The following is a 22,409-nucleotide window of genomic DNA, read 5'->3' on the forward strand; positions in this document are numbered from 1 at the left end:
GAAAACACTGCAGCCTTATCGTTTCATTCCCCATCTCTTCATGACATCCATACAAACAATCCTGTTCAGTGCTGCCGCAACGTCAATTCAAAAAGTACCGAAATTTACAAGAAAATAGTACCCAAAATGTACTGCGCAAGACTAGGCATGGCACATGCGCATAAGTCATTTCAGACCAAATGCCAGTAATGCCAAACGTGTAATAATGTTATCCATTTAAATTCGGAAAATATATGGAGTAAAAAATTTGCTGGAAACTAAGAAATATTCCTTAAGAGAAAGATCATAATCAGAACATTTGATAAAAAGGTGTCTTTTTCCTTCTTCAAATTGCTCTTTCACGATTGCAAATGTGTTTTGTTTTAATTAGGTTTCTGTCGCAATAGAATGAACAATACTAAAGACGTTTTCAAGTGGCTAGATTCGAGAATTTATTTTTACCTGTCCATATTCCTTTTTATTTTGACAAAACAATAAAACCAATTTCTCAAGGTGAGGTGTGAGGTTAGAAGTTGAAACTGCTGTTCTGCTGACTGACTGACAGATGACAGAACCACAGTTCACAGGCACAATACAGAACACAGGATTAAACAATGCATATAATGATAGCTCGCAATTTTGACACAAGTACGGTATTTGCTGATCTGGAACTTGAAACACGGAATTGCATTGTTGCCACACATATTGTTGTTATTTTTCACTGTACTCGATGAGAGTCAACGTGAAAATGTAAAAAATTGGGATTGTAGTAAATAGTACCGAATAGTCTACATATTGATCCGGGTAGTATCTTCGTATCAAAATCATGGAATAGTACCGAATGCGGTACAATAGTACCTTAACGGCAGCACTGATCCTGTTCCTTTCGTTAGTCTGTACAGGTCTCTTGTTGGGCGTATATCATATTTTTCTCGACATTTAGCTTGTCCATAAATGTTTCACCTCTTGTGATCAACAGTCTCACATAGGCATGAACTATGATGAGCTTTATATGTCTACTTGTTGCATTGCCGGCATCTAAAGTCTGCATTGTACAGATCTATGTTGTCCAGGTATTGTGTTAACGGACGATATCTAATGGGTCGCCCCGTAATTGTTCTGAGCTGATACCAGATTTGTTGAAACTGTTCTTCGGTTCTCCACTCCGACGATCCCTTTTTAAAGATTCCAGTGTGTGTTTTGGCCCATTTCCCAATCTGGTTCCGTCCCAAAGATTTTGGTTCCACCACACATTTTGGAGTAGAAAGTTGTTTATTTTGACGAGATCCACCACATACTTAGTTTTCGTAATGTTCTCAGCAACTTTAATCAGTGCCCTAGGAGCTGAGTTATACGCATAGAAAATTGTGAATATTTCAAAAACGATCACCTCCAACGTTGTTGATGAGGTGTAACTTTTCACTTGAAGGAGGTGAGTCAATTAGGTTTTTTCGTGGAAAGCGTCAAAAGATTACTATCAAAAAAATTAGGGCAATTTGAAGTAAATGAAAACAGCGCACGCAGTGCCCTCTAGGGGTTACATGAAAATTAATACAAAATTATGATTTCTCACGTCACAAAAATTTCGGGTTCCAAATTTCGCGCAAATAACTTATTATTTTTGTTCGTTTAAAAACGAACAAGAAAAATAAAATTTCAACATCCTGTATCTCCGAAAGGAAGCATTTCCGGGCACAAGGTTATATTGACTTTTTTTCTCACAATTGTCTCGGGAATACGTCTCTTGAATATTTTAGCGTACTCATGTCACACCCTGTATATTTGTATAAATTCATTGCGCTTGATGTATTTCTCATACACAAAGCTCCAGATTGTACTCGCGTACTTCAAGATTGGCCATGCAGTATTTGTTGGTGTAGTGACGAAAATGCATTCAGCCATAATAAAAACCCGTAATAAGTGTTCATTATGACATGAATATAATGTAGATACGATACTTATTCACAAACCCTTGTTCATCCTAGTAGGTTCAATATCCAGAAACTGTGATTCTTCAGTCACTGTAGTTTCTTGATGACCATTCTGAATTTCTCCGTTCAACCTTTCTTTCGGATACATATTCACTTCTTGTTCTTCGGCAACTGCCATCACAACTGGATCTTGTTGAGATCTCCAGACATCAAGTATATACATATTTGTAGTCCGTATGTTTAGATTTTCAGTTCATACAGATAACACTGTTTAATTAACAAAAACTACATTCATTTCTGTTAATTTGATGTGAAATAACATTTACTCATGGGTTAATGCAATGAATTATTAACTTATAGTTGATATTTACGAACATCATCTTGGCCGTCTGTTAATTAATCATATTCATTTCGAAGAAGTAGAAAAAATCTGAAATCGATCCAGATTTTCCCTATCCAGATAGGTGAATTATTTGTAAATATGCCATTTGATTATTCCACCATTTCGATTTCATGGATTTCATAAAAATTTTGGATTCAGCAGTTTCCAATCTGTTAGAAATTTGTAGATGATGATGTAGATGTAGATGATGATGTAGATGAAAAAAAAATGAAAAATATGTAAGAATGTTTTACAATTCTTGCATTCGATATTAAACTTAGGACGCATTCGTGAAAAAGTAGGCTACACCTCACGCCTGCTTGTCTGTTCTTCAACTATTGTCAATTCAACAAAAACAAATTAATTGTACATATGTCTGTAGGTGATTATGGATATGAAAAACAGTTTCGAGATTTTTCAATATAAGACACAAAATTGTACAATAAGGTTATTATCTGAAATAACAACTGTATTCAAATTCATGAAAAATGGTCGAGACATTCGACACAGCAGACCAAAGCTTGTTTGACGTAGTTATACGAGGTGTTGCTTGAGACATTTAAAAAAAAACACTCGACCAATGAGTCTCAAAAGATGAAAATGAACTACATCATTAGTCCCTCATTCCAAAAACTTAGGAAATACATCAAGGAACCGTTCTGGTTCATATTTTTTTTATATATCAATAACATTTGGGATGGAGGACACAATCCGGCCAGAACTGAAACAAAAATGATTTCTGAATGGTGAATGACAATCAACTAAGCATCAATGTGGAGAAAACTGAACATAATGCATGCAAATCAACACAAAATGAGTTAGCCAAATGAAAACAGTTAAAAAATATATAATATTGCTCAAATTTCTTCCACTACCAATAAAACCAGGAATGAAATATTTAGGTGTAACTGTAGATCATTGTCTCCATCTGATGATCATAATGAATACTCATTAGTAGTGGTAATAGACCACTCGAACTGTTATACATATTTCATCAGTTTAGAAATATACTGGACGAAAATGTGGGCGGACAAAAACAGAAGACTACAATTTTTGATTCGTTGCGTTAACTTAGGCACACGATTCTGGAATCCAATGATTATTCACCTCAGGGTATGAAAAGTGGTTATTGACTGGCATGCCCGAGAATGTGTTAAAGCTTTGAGACAGGGTTACACCTATATAAAAATTTAGATAGGAAAAAAAATAATGATAGTGATAATAACGAAGATGAATGTTATTGTTATAATGATAGTGATAATAACGAAGATGATTATTACTGTTGAACGGGGCGATGACACATCCAACAGAGATAATGACATAGCCCTCATTTATCTTAGGGACAAGCCTAAGCCTCAGGGACAGTTGAGTCTAGCAACGCATATGTGGTTCATCCTAGGACCACTGATGAAAATGATGGCGTGTCGAAACAGCGCTATCTGGTGTAGAATCATAAATGCTTTGTATTTGGGCTCTGTTTCCCAACCAGTTGCTTTGCAGTGAAACCTGCAGTCAAAGGCAAAAAAATGAATCTAGTCGGCAGTCGATGTCAAAGATTGGTTCTGCAACGAATCACCTCGGAGAGCGCCGTTTTATTTTTAATATTGCCCTCACTTACGAACTTTGAAATTAATTGAATCACAAGTAACTCAGAAGTTACTAGGATCAATCGGAATTAGAATAGACATAAAATGAGTGTGAAACTGTTATATAACAGAATATACAAAGATCATCCAATTCATAATTGGCAAGAGAAGATGGGACATTTATCATAGTATCAAATGGTATCTAGTTGAACCTTTTTGTTCTCTCGTAATTGATAAGAAATAATTTATTGAGATGATTTTTTTTCTAATCTGATTCAAATAGAAACACAGCTTGTTATGAAACAAAAACATAGACTATTCGTTGTGTTGATTTTATTCACAGAATATAAAAAAAATACTTTTTAGCAAAATTATTCACAATATCTCCTTTGTTTCAGTAACTTTCCAATCATTCCATGCACTTATTTTTCATACTTTTTCTCCATCTGGAAAATAAACATGATTTTGGTTGCAATTTATGACATGTAAAATAAGAGTCAATTTTTCAATTGATATTTTGAAGTGTCTAAGAAATATATATATTTTGGAAATCCACTCATACCTTCGGAATCATCTTCATTCCATGGTTGAACATTTGTGGACCCGAAGCAAATGAAGACAAAATTGGACACAATATATATTGCTGATGCAGAGTAGAATACAATTTTCCATTGGTTCGGATTATGCTGAAAATGGTAAAATTAATCAAAAACCCTTTTTAGCAAGTTTTTTACATTTATCATAATTAGTTCGTTCACAGAGTTGAATATTACTATATTTTCGAACGAAGAAAATCTTCAACTACCACATATTTGAATCAATGCACCATCTGGCCCTGGTGAGATGAATAAAATTTAGAGACTGAGGGAATCGCCCTGACATACAATCCTACTGAAAGTGACTCACCATATTTGGATTCTAGCTGGACCAAATGTTATAATAAAGCGAGTTTGCCATAGTGGTATCAGTTGTTTGGAACATCTCACTATTTTGTCGGGTATCGCAAGGCATCTGAGCAAATGCAAGATGAGCTCATGCGATGTTGTATCAGATGCCTTGCTTTCATCAATCCAGGCCATAGAGAAGTTACTTACACTGTACCTAGTCCTGCGTTATACATCTATCGATGGGCAAGTTCTCTTTACCATTCAGTGACTCTTCTCTCCAACTTTCTCTGCTCATATATCTGTTCAAATACTCAATCAACTGCAGTTCATTTTCGAGGATGAGAACAGCCCGTTCTTAGTCAAACCTATCCAGAAATGGCTGCTCGCTATTGAGCGACGACGAGTTCAACACTCTGGCAAGATGCCGGTGGACGCTTGATAGTATTATCCACCAACTGGTGTTCAGCCCTAGTGGTTCTGGAGCAGGAAAGTTTTCAGAAACCACAACGACTTTTTGAACATCATCGAGGAGCTATCGGGTTGCAGAGTTTATTGGGCTCAGATTGTCGAATCAAAGCTTTCTGCTGGAAGCTTCTAACGTTGCTAAAGCTGCAGTTCCTAAGTTAAGTGGCTGCAAGTTTTCATAATTATCCTTCCCGAAGGATTCCACCTGATAAGAGGTCGACGGATTATCCACAACACGATAATCAAAAATTTATCTTGCGGAGCTTGGGGTTTCCGGTTATACCTCTCTCTTGCCTCATTAGTGACTTTTCAGCAGCCATAAGTATCTGTATGCTATCAAGGCAGTGTTATTTGGCGGTTAGCAACCCGCTATGACTTGAAGCGTGATTTATACGTCGTATTTGATACTGAAAATGTAATAAACAATGAAATTTGAATATACCTTCAAACATTTTTCAAGATTTCAAACTTATTATTGAATACAATAAAAAGGTTCGAGCTGAGTAGGGTACTAATAACGGTTCTGAACACCCTACAACCCGACCTGCTGAGCTTGGATATCATTTTCAAATGCATTTCCGTAGCTCAACCTCGTATTGGTGTGGAGGAAGTTGCGCTCAAATAAGAAAGGTAGTATGAATATTTCAGTCATTTTAAATTCTCTTCATGATCGTGAATCACTTTATGTAAGATATTTACGTTCAGTGAATGTAGAAAAAGTTTCACTCTTTCTGACAACCTGCGTCGTCATCAGCGCGATTCCTGTATTCATGCGGATGATGTACGGTCATTAACATCGAAGAGGCGAAGGTTGAACCCTCAAACACTTTCAGCAATGTAGACATGTTTGTGCTACAATTTGGCTATTGCGAGCGATCAGATGAATGATTTTCGGAAAACTTTGCAGCATGCATGTGTTCAATATGGATACACTTTTGAAAGTATATGCACAGCAGCATTCGAGTAAAGAATTGTAAGCTACATGATGAATAAATACTCACTACCCCCGAATGGAGTATCGCACATTCGAAATATTGGAACTACTCGCAAAAGTGTTTCAGTGATTTGTAGAAGTGTTGGAGTTAATATGGAGGTAATTGGATGTTACTATCTTCGAACTAGAAAGCTTTCCGAAGTGAAAGCATTCTCTAGTCCCAATCATCAAGCTGTTGAGCAATCGACTGATATGAATGTGGTATCCAGATTCAGGTATGTGATTTATTCATAGCATTGCTGATTGGCTGCGGAAAGGAAATATATTTTGGGATTTCACCATCGATAAAAATTTCTATGATGAAAATGAATGTTAATGAACGTAGTCTTTTCACATCACATCAAGTCACCCAAATTCATTAGGTTGAAAAAAGTTTCGTTAAATGTTGGTAATCAGTATCGGTATGGTTTTTTCGGAGTACGGATTTTTCCAAGGACCGTTATATAACATAGGATAGCCAGATCCCTATACCAGCAACGTTGTCGTGCGTGAACCGAGTCCCCACTACTTTATGACATCACCGCGGACCCGTAGCCGTTGGAATATCGCGGTGTGTGACTGTGAACGCGATGAGACACGTTGTTAAGTGACGGTTTTTGTGTTTATACTTCTTCGTGCATCTAGTAAATGACAGAATTTTTTTACAATAAACATGCCAGGACGTCGTTGCGCTGTTTTTGGTTGTAACGACTGCCGTGTGTCCACAAAACTTACCTGAAAAGCCATTGTTTACCACAACTTTCCTAAAGCAAATGAGAAACGAATTATTAGGATTGCCTGTAAGGAAACTGCTTGAAAAAAATGCTGTACCTAGTTTAAATCTGCCCCAAACCTGTACAACATATGTACCAAAAAATTCATCGCGAGAGGCAAGGTATTTAAAAAAGGAAAAGGTGACACGTCACAAAGAAGAAATGGATAAGATTTTCGAAAAGGAGCCAGAAGCTACTTCAGTCGACTTGAACCTTACCATTTCAAGTGAACCATTCTCATTAGCAGGTTCATCTCACATCATCAGCAACGCTTTAATTGCATCAGAAAATAATATATCCATTCAGTATAAAAAGCTCTGCGGAAATTACTCTAAATTATGCAAAAAAATGGAAAGTATGAAGCGAAGATTGGATTTACAAAGAAAACTGCTTGTTTATTATAAAATGAAAAGTAAGAAAAAAAAATCTCCTCAGAAAGAAGAGGCCCTAAATGCATTGAAAAAACTTTTGACAGATAATCAAATTGCCATTCTTCTAAACAAAAATAAACGCGTGAATTGGACTACAGAAGAGATTGCTGTTGCTTTTACTCTTCGTTATCTTAGCAGAAAATGTTATGTATTTTTGTGAACTAAACTAAATTTTCCTTTACCAGCATTGTCCACTTTAAGGAGTTGGGCATCAAAAATTACTATAAAGCCAGGCTTATTGAAAGATGTGCTAACTTTTTTGAAAGTAGCGGGTGAAAATATGTCGATCATGGAACAATATGTAGTAATTTCCTTCGACGAAGTAAAGGTTAAATCTACTTTAGAATATGATGTTGGCGAAGATCAAGTTATGGCAACTACAATTTAATGCAAGTGTGTATGGTTCGGAGCCTTTTTTCCACTTGGAAGCAGCCTATTTATATAGGCTTCGACCAAAAAATGACGAAGGATATATTAATGAACATTATTACACAATTGCATAAAATATCATACCAGTGTGTGGCAATTGTCAGCGACTGTGGAAGCAGTAATGTTGGCTTGTGGAAAGATTTATCTGTTGAAATAAATAAGACCTATTTCAACCATCCACAGACGGAAAAAAATATAAATGTTTTTGCGGATGCTCCACATTTGCTCAAACTCATCCGTAATTGGCTTTTGGACAGAGGATTTGTTCTAGACAGTGACGGAAATATTAAAATATGTAAACAACCGTTGGAAAATTTAATAGAGTTAACTGATACAGAGGTAAATTCCTGTTACAAAATTTCGCAAAAACATATTACTGTTGAAAAAAGTAAACGACAAAACGTAAGACTAGCAGCCGAATTATTGTCCCGCAATACAGCACAGGCTCTGTTACGATACAAACCTGGCCCCGACAAAAAACTTGCTGAAGACCTTGGCATGTTTATAAACGATGTTAATTCTTGGTTTGATATTTTCAACAGTCATGTAAAAACACCACTTGATCCCAATCGTTTGAAAGCTCCTTATGGAATTTATTTAAATGAACAAGAACACCATTTAGATAAAGTTAAAATTATGCTACTTGACATGAGAGCCGAAGGAAAACAATGTTTACAAACATTTCAGAAAGGGATGATAATGTCCATTGAATCTTAAAAGTTACTGTACCGGGATATCACAGCCGAATGTAAAGATGTACATTACATCTGTACTCACAAACTCAATCAGGATTGCCTTGAAAATTTTTTTTCCCAACTACGGTGCCGAGGCCCAAATGAACACCCGTCACCATTAGAAGCCATGAAAAGAATAAGGATGATTATAATCAATCATATCTTAGGAAAAAATTCCTGGTATTTTAGAGGCTCGGGTAATAAAAAACATTTTATTTTTTATTGCTTCAATGTGCATGTTAACTTTTGTTTTCAAGGTAAACACACAAGAAACGGTTCCTGAGGAGTATATGGTCGCTAGAGTTTTGGAACAAGCTAAGGTTTTTGTCGAGTTACCTCAAGAAGACGCATGTGATAGCACCTCTAATGGTACAGTAACTCAAAGTAGTAGCAGTGGAAGTTCGTTTTCAACATCTGACATTTCAGGAACTTCCGATACAAAATCACCAGAAACTACAGATGATGCTTTTGAGTATATTGCTGGTTTTATAGCAAAGAAATTTAAAACGACTCATCCACAACTAGGTGATTTTACTTATAAGATTAAATCTGATTTTTCTCCCAATATACCATCATGGGTACAGCAGCTTTCATTTGGGGGTCTTATTAAACCCTCAAGTGAATTTTTAAATAAAATTAAACAGTGGAACAAGCACTTTGAAATTTACCATGGTGACAACAAACTAAGGAGAGAGCCAATGGTTGTCAAAAAATTATCTTTAAAAATTAAAAAAAGAGAAAGTTCACCTTTTGATATAATCAAACTCTTCTGTAAACTGAGACCTGTTATTCGTATAAATTATTTAAACACAAAACAGTTTTTAGACAGTCAGTTAAAAAGGGCAGGTAAACGCAAGATTTGCAGTACCCCAAATTCTGACGTGAAACAGAAATTAGCTATAAAAATGAAAAAAACTATTATGTAATAATTCTTAAAATTATTATTTATATTTTTAATGTTCAAAAATAATCATTACATAGTAATAGGTATGTAAATGTAGTTAACTTCTTTATTACAATTTATTTTTCAATAACAAAGAACGTATGTTAAAGTAAGCACCGATTGAGAATTTTATTTAATTGTTCTTTCCTAATGTAGTTTTTGTTCTATTTTCGTGAATAAAGTTTGTACTTTCTTTTAAAAACTTTACTACATCAATTTCTCAATTGGCGACTGGCGAAAATCTGTAGTCATCCAGCTATCCTATGTTATATAACGGTCCTTGGGATTTTTCAATTGAAATAAAAAATATTTGTGAATTATGAATGAATCATGCTCTATCAATATCCATGGGTTGGAAAATAGTTTCAGTTTCAAAAATGATACAATTGAATATGAAGTTGTAGGTCCACCACACTATTCAAAACGTAGGCTCAACAGTCACGTGAATTTGCTGAATATAACGGATGATTTTGATAAAAGGCATTTTTGCACATCAGAATTGATAAATTTGGTGAATTTGTACCTAAAGAAAGTGAAATAGTGAATAGTTAGAGCCATATGCTTTTTCATAACTCATGAAGTGCTCTATTGGATGATTTCATTTTTATACCGTTTTATCAGGTTGTTTAAAAAGTTTTTTTCTTCTTGATGAGTCTTTTTTCAACTGCAATATCTCAGTATATACTTATTCAATTCGATAGAAATAAGTGCCATTGAAATAGGTGCACTTTTGCACTCAAGTCTATCACTTCCGTCAGGATTAAAATTGGTTGCAGTTCGATGTAGTCAACGAAGGCCGTTTTTGTCTGGTCCTGGCAACCTTGGCGAAGGTCCTACCGGCTAGAAAATTATCGAAGTGCTTGAAAAGATGATAGTCAGTTGTCGAGACGTCTGAAGAGTATGGTGGGTGAGGCAGAACTACGACGTGAAATGTGGGTTGTCATGAAGAAGGATCCTCTCAATAGAACTCTGCTGCGATTGTTCGACCAGGATGCAGAAAGTTATAGTGAATCACACCAGTTGCTGATCACCATATAGTTATCACAGTGCCAATTCGGCAGAGCTCTGGTTCGATTCGATTTCGTAGAGAAAAATTGGCCAACATCGCTCAACGACATCATTTGGTAATGAGCTGAAGAAATCAAAACAGCGGTAAGACCGTGGGATCATGGAAATCTGATGAGAAGAGAACAAGTGATTATGACTCGACTCAGAATAGGACATACAAGGCTTACCCATGAATACCTGATATCTCGAGGAGAGGAACCACAGTGTCGAATTTGTGAAATGCCACTCACAGTAAAACACATCATGGAGGAATGTCCGCTGTTCCAAACAGAAAGAGACAATTACAATATACCTCAAAATTTGAAAGAAGCTCTAGGACGACATCGAGCGAAAAATATTATTTGCTTTTTAACTGCTCTCAACCTTATTATAAAATTGTAAATACTAGCTGATGATAAATACACCGCTAATAACCATCAGGTTGATGCGGATGATTAAAAAAAAATCGGTTCACAACCACAGTTTAAAATAGTTCAATTTCGTTTCTATAAATTCTCATAATATCGGTGGGTATGACTGACACCAGTTCATAAAAGAGTTAGTGTGTAGTTTAGATGGTGCTACACAAGAAAGCAGTTCACGCAGCAATAGCAAGCAAGCATAATAGACACATGGAGACGATGGTTCTTGATTAAAAAGAAAGTGGGATCTAATCAAAGCCCTCCTCCAGATATACTTAGTAAGGAACTCACTTTGTGAGTCTTCAGATATACTCCTAGTATATCTGAAGATATACTAGCAGTATCACCTCAAAGTGATCTCTCCAACGTTGATCTCAACTATTACGCTGAGAAAATGATGATCGCTTATTTCCGATGGATTGTCTACCAAAATCAGGACCACACCGCCATAGTGAATCAAAGACACATTGGATAGCATAGAGGAAAAGTGGGATACCACTGTGAAATATTTTGATAGCTTTGGTGAGTTTTTTCCCTCCAAAGGAAATTATTCGCTATTTTCCATTTGAAATGTATCAATGATACATACATAATCATGAGCATCAACAATGATTCAATACAGTTTATTGTGTTTGTGTCTGGAGTTTTTCCAGAATAAGATATGAGAATAACTCCAATGCGAGACCGGAAGAGCATCAAGAGGATGGTCATTCAATGATCACTCATTCCAGATCACGCATTTCACGAAAAATAAGTGAGAGACAATTCGCCATATGCTAAATGGAGTGTTAATCGGGTACGTATCACATGGAATTGCATCTTTATGGGATAGGCTATCACAGAGCTTTCAAAATGATTTTGATGTGGTGCGGTACTAGAATGCTAGAATGATTACAGTAATGTAGAAAACAGTAATTCCTATGAAAAAATAGTCTGTTCTCATTGCAGGGTGAATGATGTGAATGTTGTCACACCTAATGAAATGAGTTGGATATACTCGTAGGTAGTAATTATATACTAGGATTACAGAGTTCATGCTTCTATAACTCCATATTCAATGTGGGTACAAAGAGTAGAGTTTTTGGCTATTTGTTCGCAAACAGTTAACTCGCCTCCCTTCATCTGGAGCATACTATATTGACAAAATCAATGAGGATACTAGAAGAACTTCAACAAAAAATGGGTACGACAAGAATATAGATAGAGTATTTCTCTTATATGCAAATAAGAATACCCTGAAATGCAAAATGCTGGCAAAATATCACATCGCTCTCAAATATGATGACAATATTTTCAGCTTTGGTGAAATACACGAATCGACATCAGCCGTGAATATCAACAAGGTAAGAATTATTCGTGTTGATTGTGATGCCACCGCTGGATCATATACAAATGGTGATGAAATTCACAGAATCTTTGAATTCGACATCGATGTGGGGACCGTATATAAACTCACTAAGGAACCGCTGGATATTGTCTATATGCCAATCCAGCCTAACGGTCGTTAGTATCATCAGATCAATTTCAATACTGAGAAGATAATAGTCAAATTGGAGTTGATAAAGTTATAAAATCATCGTTACTGAATCTCATATATTGATTCAACACATCGACGACAACCTTGAGTACATCATAAAAATGAATGAAGAAAGAAGAAGTTTGGCCGCAAAAGTGAACAGCTCAAAACACTGTTCTGCGAGAACAACCATGAATTGGTTTCAAATTAACTCTCGATGGAAACTTTGATATCGAAAACAAACGTAAGAAAAATCTTGAAGAGCCTTGAGGGAATACGGATTGTGCCCCTCGTGTATATGTTGATTTTCTCATTTCAAAGATGAAAAAGAAAGAAGATTCTATTATTGATGAAATTGATTCGAAATCAGATGAGATACAAAAATATTCCGCATCGATCAAAGGAGACCTCTTTGTGCTCAAACTGAAATCAGTGGATTTTGTGAAAAAATGTGAGCATATAGAAGAGGATATGAAATCGATTCAATCTAATTTGGAATACGCAACACAGTTGTTGAATACAATACTGGTGAGTGACAAGTCAGATTGCTGAGGAGATAGAGCATGTCTGTCAATGACTACACACATATTTGATGATGATGGTCATCTGATCAATTTTCAACAGTGAAAAAAAAGTAATATAAACAGCGGAAGCTGTTGGAATCATAACTCAGTAGTTATCATTTCTTGACGGTTGAAATGTAATAATCACATTTTCTCTATCGAGGAAGTTTTAAAATGAACCGAAACAGCAAAGAAAAAAACTGCTTCAATTCTGAGGGTGGGGAAGGCAGTAAATTCAAGCATACGAAATGTTAAGTTGGGTGTCTTTGTAATTGCTAAACTCGTTCATTATAGCAAGTGATGAACTGGAGGTATTTGATGTTCCCTGTTCGACCATTTCATGAGAAGACATATAAGCGATATAGTTCATCATATTACAAGAAGTCCAATGAAATTAGATCCATAATGAATCTTATTAGAAATAGTACATTCACATTGACACGTATTTTGATCACCAAGTGATCATCTTCAAGAGGAAGATCAAACGAGTATTAGTAATATTCGACTATATTTGACCTCTGAAGTATACCCATATGAAGTACACCCATATAGGAGTAGACTATATGAGTTAGACCTATAATGCATATATAAACTTTCAACGCCGCTTTTATGATAAAGCTATGAGTGAACTCATGATGAATACCGGCAGCTTTCGCAATAACCATTATTTATTATTGTCTGCTCCCACCATCATTTATTATTGTCTGCTCCCACCAATTCTATTCTACGAAGGCATGCACTGTCGACATCAAAATAGAGTTTGAAACATGTGAATTCAAGTTTTTATCACACACCAAAGTATTTGCACTAATCGTTCACGATATTGTTTTGCCCTATTGACTCTGTTTACACTAGGATATGGTGAAATAGATATGTTAATGTTTGATATTGATGAATAAACCACTCAATATTCCTGTTCGAATTGAATTATGATGAAATCTAAATATTAATGATTGATGTTGATAATATAAAAATCAATAATTTTTTTGCCTTCAATTCATTATCAAAATAAATGAGAGCAAATATGGTTTGAGCTTGGTTTAATTAATAATACAGATATATACAATATATTTCGATTGTTCACCATGTCATTATTTGAAGCAACACTTTCTCCATCTCCCACATGCTCCATTCTCTTCTGTGAGCTGAAATCCCATGATTTTAATTGACACGAGAATAACCAAATATGGAAATTACGGTATTGGGTGCGTATCATAGCGACGTAGATCACTTCAATCATTACCGCATTACATTTGATGCGTCAATTGCAGTCGAAAAATCATGTTGAATCACCTGCAGACCACTTTCAGTGAATCCCGTCAAATCAAATGATTTGATAGACTCCAGCCGTGAAAATCTCAACCCCACAATAACTGGGATGATTATTCAACAGTAAGACTATATCATTTTTATATTTTTATTTTGTTGCATGAGAGTTTCTCAAAAATGATTGAGAAAATTGATTTTTCCACATCAAAATTGAAATATTTGGACAAAATCACAAATATTATACTGCTACACTGCACAGCTTTGATTTTTTGCGCAAGGTTGGTGTTATACCGGCATTCCATAAGAACTATAACTCATATGAAAGTATGAACACAAAAATAATAGAAGTAATTTTATATCTCACCTCATCTGTAACGAACACTTGTACGAACAGTGGGGCAGCTATCGCACATAAACTTGCAAGAAAATTGCTAATACCCATAATTACGCCAGCATGATTAGGTGAAAGATCCATATGGTTGATGAAAAATCCATTTGAGGCTATTGCACTGACACCAACAGCAATTACCAGTAAAACTAGTGCCTTGATAGCACTTTCTGGTCCACTATCTCCAAGAATAAAAAGTGCAATAGCTGGTGCAGTGAATCCTATAAATGAAAAACTGATGAAAACTCACTAAATAAACAGTGACTTTTTGATTGTCATTGAAGTTTCATAATGAAAGGATTTTAGACAAGAGAGCGTAAAATTAACCTTTAGGCACTGTAGCATCAAAAAGTTTAAGGAGCAAAGCAAAAACAAGGACTCATTTTTATAATGAAAAAAATATTCGCAGTCAGAAATCACAAAAAAAATTTCATCATGAAGATACAGATCCTACGGCATTTCGTATAGTTTTCTCAACTTTCCATTTCGAAATCCATTCCATTTCCAGTAACTGGTATAAAATTAACTTCATGAAAACACTTTTTCCATAGTAGAATTAATTAAGTTACTCTCGAAGCGCGTTTCGCAAACAAAGTTTAACATAATCAGGATCATCAAGAGCCAAAACTGATTATTTTAAATAATTTCCTAATGAGTCAATAAGTTAGCGAATTGCTCGTCGTTAGTCAGTACTTTTGCTCAGGTGTGGAAAAAGTGTTTTCAATAGATCTTCAACAATCATTGATATGCAGTGTTCTGCATTTTATGAATTTAACATCATATTTCAACTAAATCTGTGATTTAGGTGGAATAAAAAAATTTGAATAAACTCCGAATGTAACTTCATTAAAACAAATAATAACATATACTTTTTTATCATTGGCGTAACGTTTTTGGGAAATGTATTTCAAACATCAATATGAATAAAAATTGTTTCCAAATTCAACATCCTCAAAACGAAGTAATTTAAAATATTTCAGAATTAATTAAGAAAGGAAAATCGAAAATATAAAAAAAAATCATAATTCTGAAAAAACCTCTGATGTCGAATACCAAAGATGAAATCAAAATAAATGAATGATTTTCATATTGCGTCGATGCTCGATTTTTAATTGCTATCGTCCAACCTGTGTTAGGAATCACACGTTAGAAGATAAGAACTCGTTATTCCTTAGCTCGCACAAGTATTGACTCCTGACATATTTAATTGACAATACAAGTGATTTTCACACAAAATTATGAAAGTTCACTATCCTGATTTCCAGTTTTTCTACGTATTCTCCTTTTAGTCGTATGTCAGGAAGGTGACTGAACAATTTGTGAAATTTCAAAAATAATCCTTTGACGAGCAATTCTTTGACAAAAATTTTTTCCAATATTCATTCGGGTGTGTCAAATTTACACAAAAAATCATGTGTCAATTCTCACGCAGAGAAATTGCAAGAAAGAATGTGCCAGTTTTTTCAATCATTGTCGGTTATCTTTGTTTGAATTGAATAAATTGCATGTTAATCAATGCAGTTTGGTGAAATACCTGTGATTCAGTTGAATTGAAAACTTTGATATATCATCTGAAAGATATATGATATATATCAGGGGTAGGCAACTTGATTAGACATAATATCTACTGTTTACTGACGAAACCCTGTGCGATCTACCACTTACATACTTCTTGAAATCCTAAATGAAACAGCATAGTGTTTAGTATACATTCATAAAATATTTTTTATTGAACAGTCTTAGGAGTTCCTTTTCGTATCACATATGATATTGTTTCCTTCAATTTACCTAATACTTTGGATTGGAAGTCTGAGTTGATGATGTTTAATCAACATTTATAGGTCCTATCTATATATTAGTGTGAGCATGGCATCACAGTATCGTCCACTAGTTTAGCATAATCTGGTTTGTAGTTGGAAATTGTCAACCTTAAAGAATCCAATGTATGAGCGTCTGTCAAGCGAGAACGGTGTTTATTTTTTGTTTGTTTTAAGTAGGAAAATGCTGACTCACATAAATATGTTGAACTAAAACACGAATGAAGTTGTTCAACACATTTCTTCAAATTTGGATATTTTTCGTTGGAAACCAATGCCCAGAAATCTTGACCTGAGGATGACCTTGCTTTTAGAAATATGTCGCAGCACAGAGTAATAATTTCGTTTTGTAACATCATGTGCTCCATTTGAATTATATCTGCGAATTTTGTAGCCAATTCATAGATATCACTATGAGCAATGGAATCATTAAACGGGTAACTGATGAATTGAATCAATTTCTCAATTTTTTTGAAATCACTAAAGCGAATTTCGAAGTCTGCTATCACTGCCCTAATTTCTGTCGTGAACTTCTCAGAAATTTCTCGTGGAATTGTAGGTAGGATGTTTTTCCATATCATCCTTGATCCAAGTTGTTCAAATGTTGTCTTCTCTATGTCAACTATCATAGACGCTGTTTGACTTTGAAATGCTGCAATAGAACTCATCATTTCTGTTAATGTTTTATTCTTGCCTTGTAGATTCAGATTTAATGTACTCAGTTTTCCAGTAAAATCGGCCAAGAAAGCTAAATCACATTGCCAGTCTAAATTACGTTGCGCAGTCTGGTCTATTTATTTATATTTTTTGCCTTGCTACGATCGACTGGATTAATCGTCGCGATCGACCGGTCGATCGCGATCGACCGGTTGGCCACCCCTGATATATATTATTTAGATGAGCCAATTGAGTATATTCAACTTTACTTGATGTGCATTCATAGCCAACCAATGATGATCAAATATGTTACAAATAAAACAATATGTGAATCCACAGTTGAATGCGCAGTACAAATCACTGGTTGAAAATTACTCGTCTTCAGAAGTGAAACTGGTAAATAAATAACATGATGCAAGTGAAAATAATTCCACTAATTGGTGATTAAACAAAAGATTTAAGTGATCTGAATATTCAATCATAGTGTACCAATTCGGGAACTATCATGGAAACAAATCAAGATGAAATTAATGAACTGTTTGTGAAAGCGATTTCACTTTTCCATTTACTGCAAAACAAACAATTTCGATCTGCAGGAATATTCGGACGATGCCAAAATCCTAACAGAATTCTTGCACACTTTCTCAAAAAAAGCAGAGGCAGTTTGGCGTCTGCGTGTGGGAACAAAGCTATTTCACCCCTGCAGAGAAAACTTGCACCACCAGTGGATAGTATCAGACCATGCAGGGCACTTCATCGAATGATGCTATTGAAGCCACAAAATCTGGCTTGTTTGGAGGCGGAGATTTGTGACTCAATTCAAACACCCCAGCCCTGGTGCAGTTTGAATTTTCCAGTAGAAAACTTTGACACTCTGAATTCAATGATTTCTACGAAACTCTTACTTCGGATGGATTTGGAAGGGCCCTTGTGTGTTCCAAGGAAGATCGATCTCCTCAGTCCCTTTCTTTCCCGCATCTCATTATTGCCATTATCCACTGCGTTCAAAAATACGCGAGGGTATAACTGTGGCACTCACGTGCCACGTGAGTGCCACACGTGCCACGAAGAGGTTGTGCAGCTTGTAGATTAAAGTAACCTATAACATCTGGATGGCGGGTTGGCTGTCCTCGTTAATTTTTCACTGCCTGAACCACTGTACATGCTGTTTTTGACGAGTGCATTGGCTTGGGATGTGTGGGCTGAGCAAACCGGCCATCGGATGCCTGATTCCAGCCCCGTTGGATACGGGAATGACAAAATCACTTGTGGTTCTGTTATTCCCTAACTGAATGGCATCCCAGCGATGGCTCAATCCTAAGGTGTGTGTATCCGTGCGCCGATAGGATGAATGACACTGAGCCTATCAGCTGTCTTCGAGATGCCGGTAACTTCGTGATGCCGGGCGCCCTTTTGTCGTAGCATTGCCTTGTTACAGTAATGCCGTGACTGACTTTCTTTCCCTAGCTACTCGTGATATTTTTATGGACAGAGAAAACCCGAAAATTATTTCTGAAGCTGAGTCTACAGAGGAGATGGATATCGAGTTTATGAATCCAATTGACCTTCCTATAAATTTAGATCAGGAGCGAGAATTTATCAACTCTCCAACTCCTGATCTGGAAACCGAACCTAAAAAAAAGGTTTGGTGGTGCAGCCAGGAAACGCCTGAATCGTCTCCTCTAGAGTGGGGTACCTTATGAAACCGCCTTGCACCAAATTCTTGAGCGGCGTACGCAGAATCTGTCTCAGGTGGAAAAACAAACAACCCCCCATGAGCAGTTTAGCAAACGTTTACGCTCAAGTGATGATTCATCAATACCAGAAGCAAAAAAACCCTGCACGATTGAATCTAAGGCATCGTCAGATGTAGCTGACGTGCAAAAACCCTCATATAGGAAGGTTGTCGCGGGTATCGAGGTGAGAATCTTGCACCTTGGCTATCCGACTACCTCATTAACGAGGAAACAACAGAGCGTATAGATTGTGCCTAACCCGCTGAATCAGGTTTTTAGAGTTCGGCAGAGCCGTACTCTCACCATCTGATCAGAAAGACCACTAACCACTAACGTTGAGAATCTGGGTTTATTTGGTCGAGGGTGAATAGGTGTGACCCACAATAAACCCTTGCGGGTTGCGGTGAAGAGTCAAATAGACCTACTCACCTTGGACCTAACCTAACCTAATATCTGGATGTCGAAGAGACGCATACTCACTTCGGGGTAGAACAGTACCAACCACAAGAGGTAACAGTAGAGAAGAACTCTATCAGCAGCAAGTAATAGCACAAACTCTGCCAAATCTGCTCATCAGAACTGTCAGGGAAGTTGCTGCTATGATTATGATTGCCTTTCCAATACAACTCTACTCATTTGAAGTAGTGAAGTAGACTCGGGAGGAGCTGTATCAACTTGAACGCGACTCGAAAAATAATGCATCTCCATAAGAGTTTGCATTTCAAATCATTCATTCCACTTTTGTACTTTCCCCGACAACTGGGAGATGAATTTTGGAGTCTGATTATTGAAGTAGAATGATGCCCTCTCCACTTTTTAGTTTCAAGAACATGTCAGCTTGCCTCACGATGGCAGAAATCTTGACCGGAGAAATGTCATTATGTCTGCCTAGAGAACATGATTTTTGGACACTATGATCTCTACCTAGCGGTCATTGGTTATTGAATCTGGAACGCCTTCCTGAAAGTGTCGGAGACAGGGCACGTCCAGCTTACCCCACGGTGGAAAAAATAGTGATACTAATAATAATGATTACATTCCAAATAATCCGTTCCACGAGTGCATTTTCGTCGAAAATTCGTAAACTTTCGATTTAGAAGTGTCTACTTGACAGAATGATACTGGATGTTGCATCTGCAGTGGTTGACGAACTTTGTTCAATTTTCGATACTGAACGATGTGATCACAATTTTTGTAAAAGGCTCACATTGAAGATGCAGAGATCATTTCACTCCTTGGCAACATGAAGATAAACCAATTCATGAAATCTTCTCCAATAGCGTTGAAGACCTCGACTCATCAAAGCACCTGATTATCGAGTTCTTCTGGTCGCATGGGACTATCGGAAACTGGGGGATTTATCAAGGCCTGCCAAAATTGTGTTTTTTAGCATCTTGATCTACCATAGTCAGTTGATGAGTATAGATCTGTTTTTAAAATCTGTTCTGTTTTTCCGTTAACCAGCTGTCGCACTCCTACGGACGAAAACCCTCAGAAGTGGAAACTTGTGCGAGCTAAAGATTAATGAGGTCTTACCTTTCAACTTGTAATTCCTAGATGTTACTGACAAAAAAATCGCATTCCTAGTGTTATAATAATGTATGTTTGAACGTTTTGTCTAACGGATATTATTTCAGTTTCGCATATGTACTTTTTTGTACACAGAAAAAAAAATTTGTTGTTCATCTGTTTAACATTTCATTCAGATTCCTCATTTGATGAATTGTTATTCTTATCTCATCCAAAAACTTTTGTTATAAGTAGACTTACAAAAACGTCTGACCTAATAGAACTGTATTAGAGAGAATGTTCAAAAACTGGTAAAATGTAAATGGTAAATGGTAAAAACTCCACAAAATTTTATAATTCTAGAAATAATAAAATCAGAGACAAAAAATTTAATACAAGTTCAGAGATTTGTCAATATCTTTAGATGAAGATCTGATATTATGTATTCGTTTCTAGTTGTGGTATTCCTGAATATCAAAGTTTCACTTCTTCTGTCTGGTCCAAATATTTCTATATTTCAGAATATACAAAATAAAACGACATTCAAAAAGTGGCTATGCATTTTGGTAGCCACTTGTACAGCTGGTCTTATTCTTCATTAGATCTACATCTGAATTTCGTGAATTATTCTTTTCGCATCATTTATAATCTATGTATAATCCTATTTCTTTGGATTTATACAGCTCACTTATACGCATAACTCATATATTACATTTTCTGTGTGGATACAATGGGGTTCACTTTCTTTCTGACTCGTGTAGGTAGGAAACAAAAACATATTCAATTTCACTTGTAGGTTTCCGAGACTAACAACCATACTCACCAACAGAATTCATAAGCCTTCTGACAGTTCTGACTTTAAATATTTTCCTACTCATTAACTGATCAGCAATATAGCCAGAAAGTATCATGAATAACCAGTGAGATAAATATGGAAGGGATGACAGTAAACTATTCTGCAAAAAAATTAAAAAAATTATCAAATATATAGACACATATTATTTTTGATATTTTGCTTCTTGACGTTAATATTATTTTGTATGGTTTACGTACTGATTTCAAATTGAACCTCATAACTTTGTCCATATATAATGGTATTTCAGAGAGCAATGTCCAAAATCCCCACGTGAATCCACTCTGTGTCAATACAAGGGCCCAAAATGGAGTTGACGTTAAAATTCGCTTCCACGGTGTTGATGAAACCTGAAAGTCGGGAGTTAAAATTGATAAATGATATTTGGAAAAACAAATTATTGAAAAAGTATGAAAATCAGATATATAATGTGATGATGATTCAAATATGTAGATGGTTGGAGATATGATGGGTTAGACCTTTGAAACCTGTATGGATATTTCAAATGAAAAGCGATATGTTAACTACTTCCACCCAGTTGATACCATAAGGTTTGACAGACGCCCCTCTGAAAACAGTTATGTTTCTGTCCAAAACTACAAAGGGGATAAACTGCATCAATCAGAGTTTGCCTAGAGTTTTTCACAGAAACCATGTTCAAGGCACTTCTAATTCTTTAGCAATAGACCAAATTCATCTGATCCTCTGAGGATGGTCTCTATCATGAACGTGGAATAAATGTCTACCGAATATGATTCAATTTCCGACAGATCATTCCAAATAGAATGACCTCTTTCAATAAATTGAATACAGAAATTGCCGCTTCGTGAGAATCACAGTTGTGAAAGTTTTGTCTGAGCCATTGTTATGAAAAGTAGAATCATCAGAAAATAAAATGGAATCTAAAAAAATGTTCATTCCCACTAAACGTATTTAGAACTCATAGACAAAACTCGATTCGTCGATGGAAGTCTATTTCATATAATTCCTAGTGCATCTGAATATAATACGGGTGAAATTTGTATTCTTTATTACCCTAGGAATGCTACGTCTGCTCATTCCAGTATGTTTTTCGATTTTACGTTGGCTCTCATCAGGGTTTTCTGTGATTGATCCCAT

At 35.9% G+C, this 22,409-nt stretch overlaps 2 protein-coding genes and 1 long non-coding RNA gene across 3 annotated transcripts in view; all 3 read right to left on the bottom strand.

Moving 5' to 3' along the window:
- Nucleotides 1-2,148, bottom strand: part of LOC111513112 (putative inorganic phosphate cotransporter) — a 67,959-nt gene extending 65,811 nt beyond the window's left edge. The window contains exon 1 of the mRNA XM_074177829.1: nt 1,950-2,148. Coding sequence (XP_074033930.1) covers nt 1,950-2,133 — 184 coding nt within the window. The 5' untranslated portion in view covers nt 2,134-2,148. The remainder of the gene's footprint in view (nt 1-1,949) is intronic.
- Nucleotides 2,149-4,196: 2,048 nt separating this feature from the next.
- Nucleotides 4,197-22,409, bottom strand: part of LOC111507060 (putative inorganic phosphate cotransporter) — a 31,356-nt gene continuing 13,143 nt past the window's right edge. Inside the window, exons 5-9 of the mRNA XM_074177831.1 lie at nt 21,491-21,640; nt 21,261-21,393; nt 14,695-14,939; nt 4,441-4,564; nt 4,197-4,324 (exon numbers count right to left, since the gene is read on the bottom strand). Of these exons, the coding sequence (XP_074033932.1) occupies nt 4,308-4,324; nt 4,441-4,564; nt 14,695-14,939; nt 21,261-21,393; nt 21,491-21,640 (669 nt within the window). The 3' untranslated portion in view covers nt 4,197-4,307. The remainder of the gene's footprint in view (nt 4,325-4,440; nt 4,565-14,694; nt 14,940-21,260; nt 21,394-21,490; nt 21,641-22,409) is intronic.
- LOC141483320 (uncharacterized) lies at nt 9,567-14,688 on the bottom strand. Its single transcript, XR_012466009.1, has 2 exons — nt 10,749-14,688; nt 9,567-10,689 (listed from the first exon to the last, which is right to left on the bottom strand). It is a non-coding gene; the product is annotated as an uncharacterized lncRNA (long non-coding RNA).

This window comes from Leptinotarsa decemlineata, unplaced genomic scaffold (assembly GCF_025532065.1).
Source record: "Leptinotarsa decemlineata unplaced genomic scaffold, Ldec_3_MD MMD2_tig00003308_RagTag_RagTag, whole genome shotgun sequence".
In the NCBI taxonomy this organism is placed as follows: Eukaryota; Metazoa; Arthropoda; class Insecta; order Coleoptera; family Chrysomelidae; genus Leptinotarsa; species Leptinotarsa decemlineata.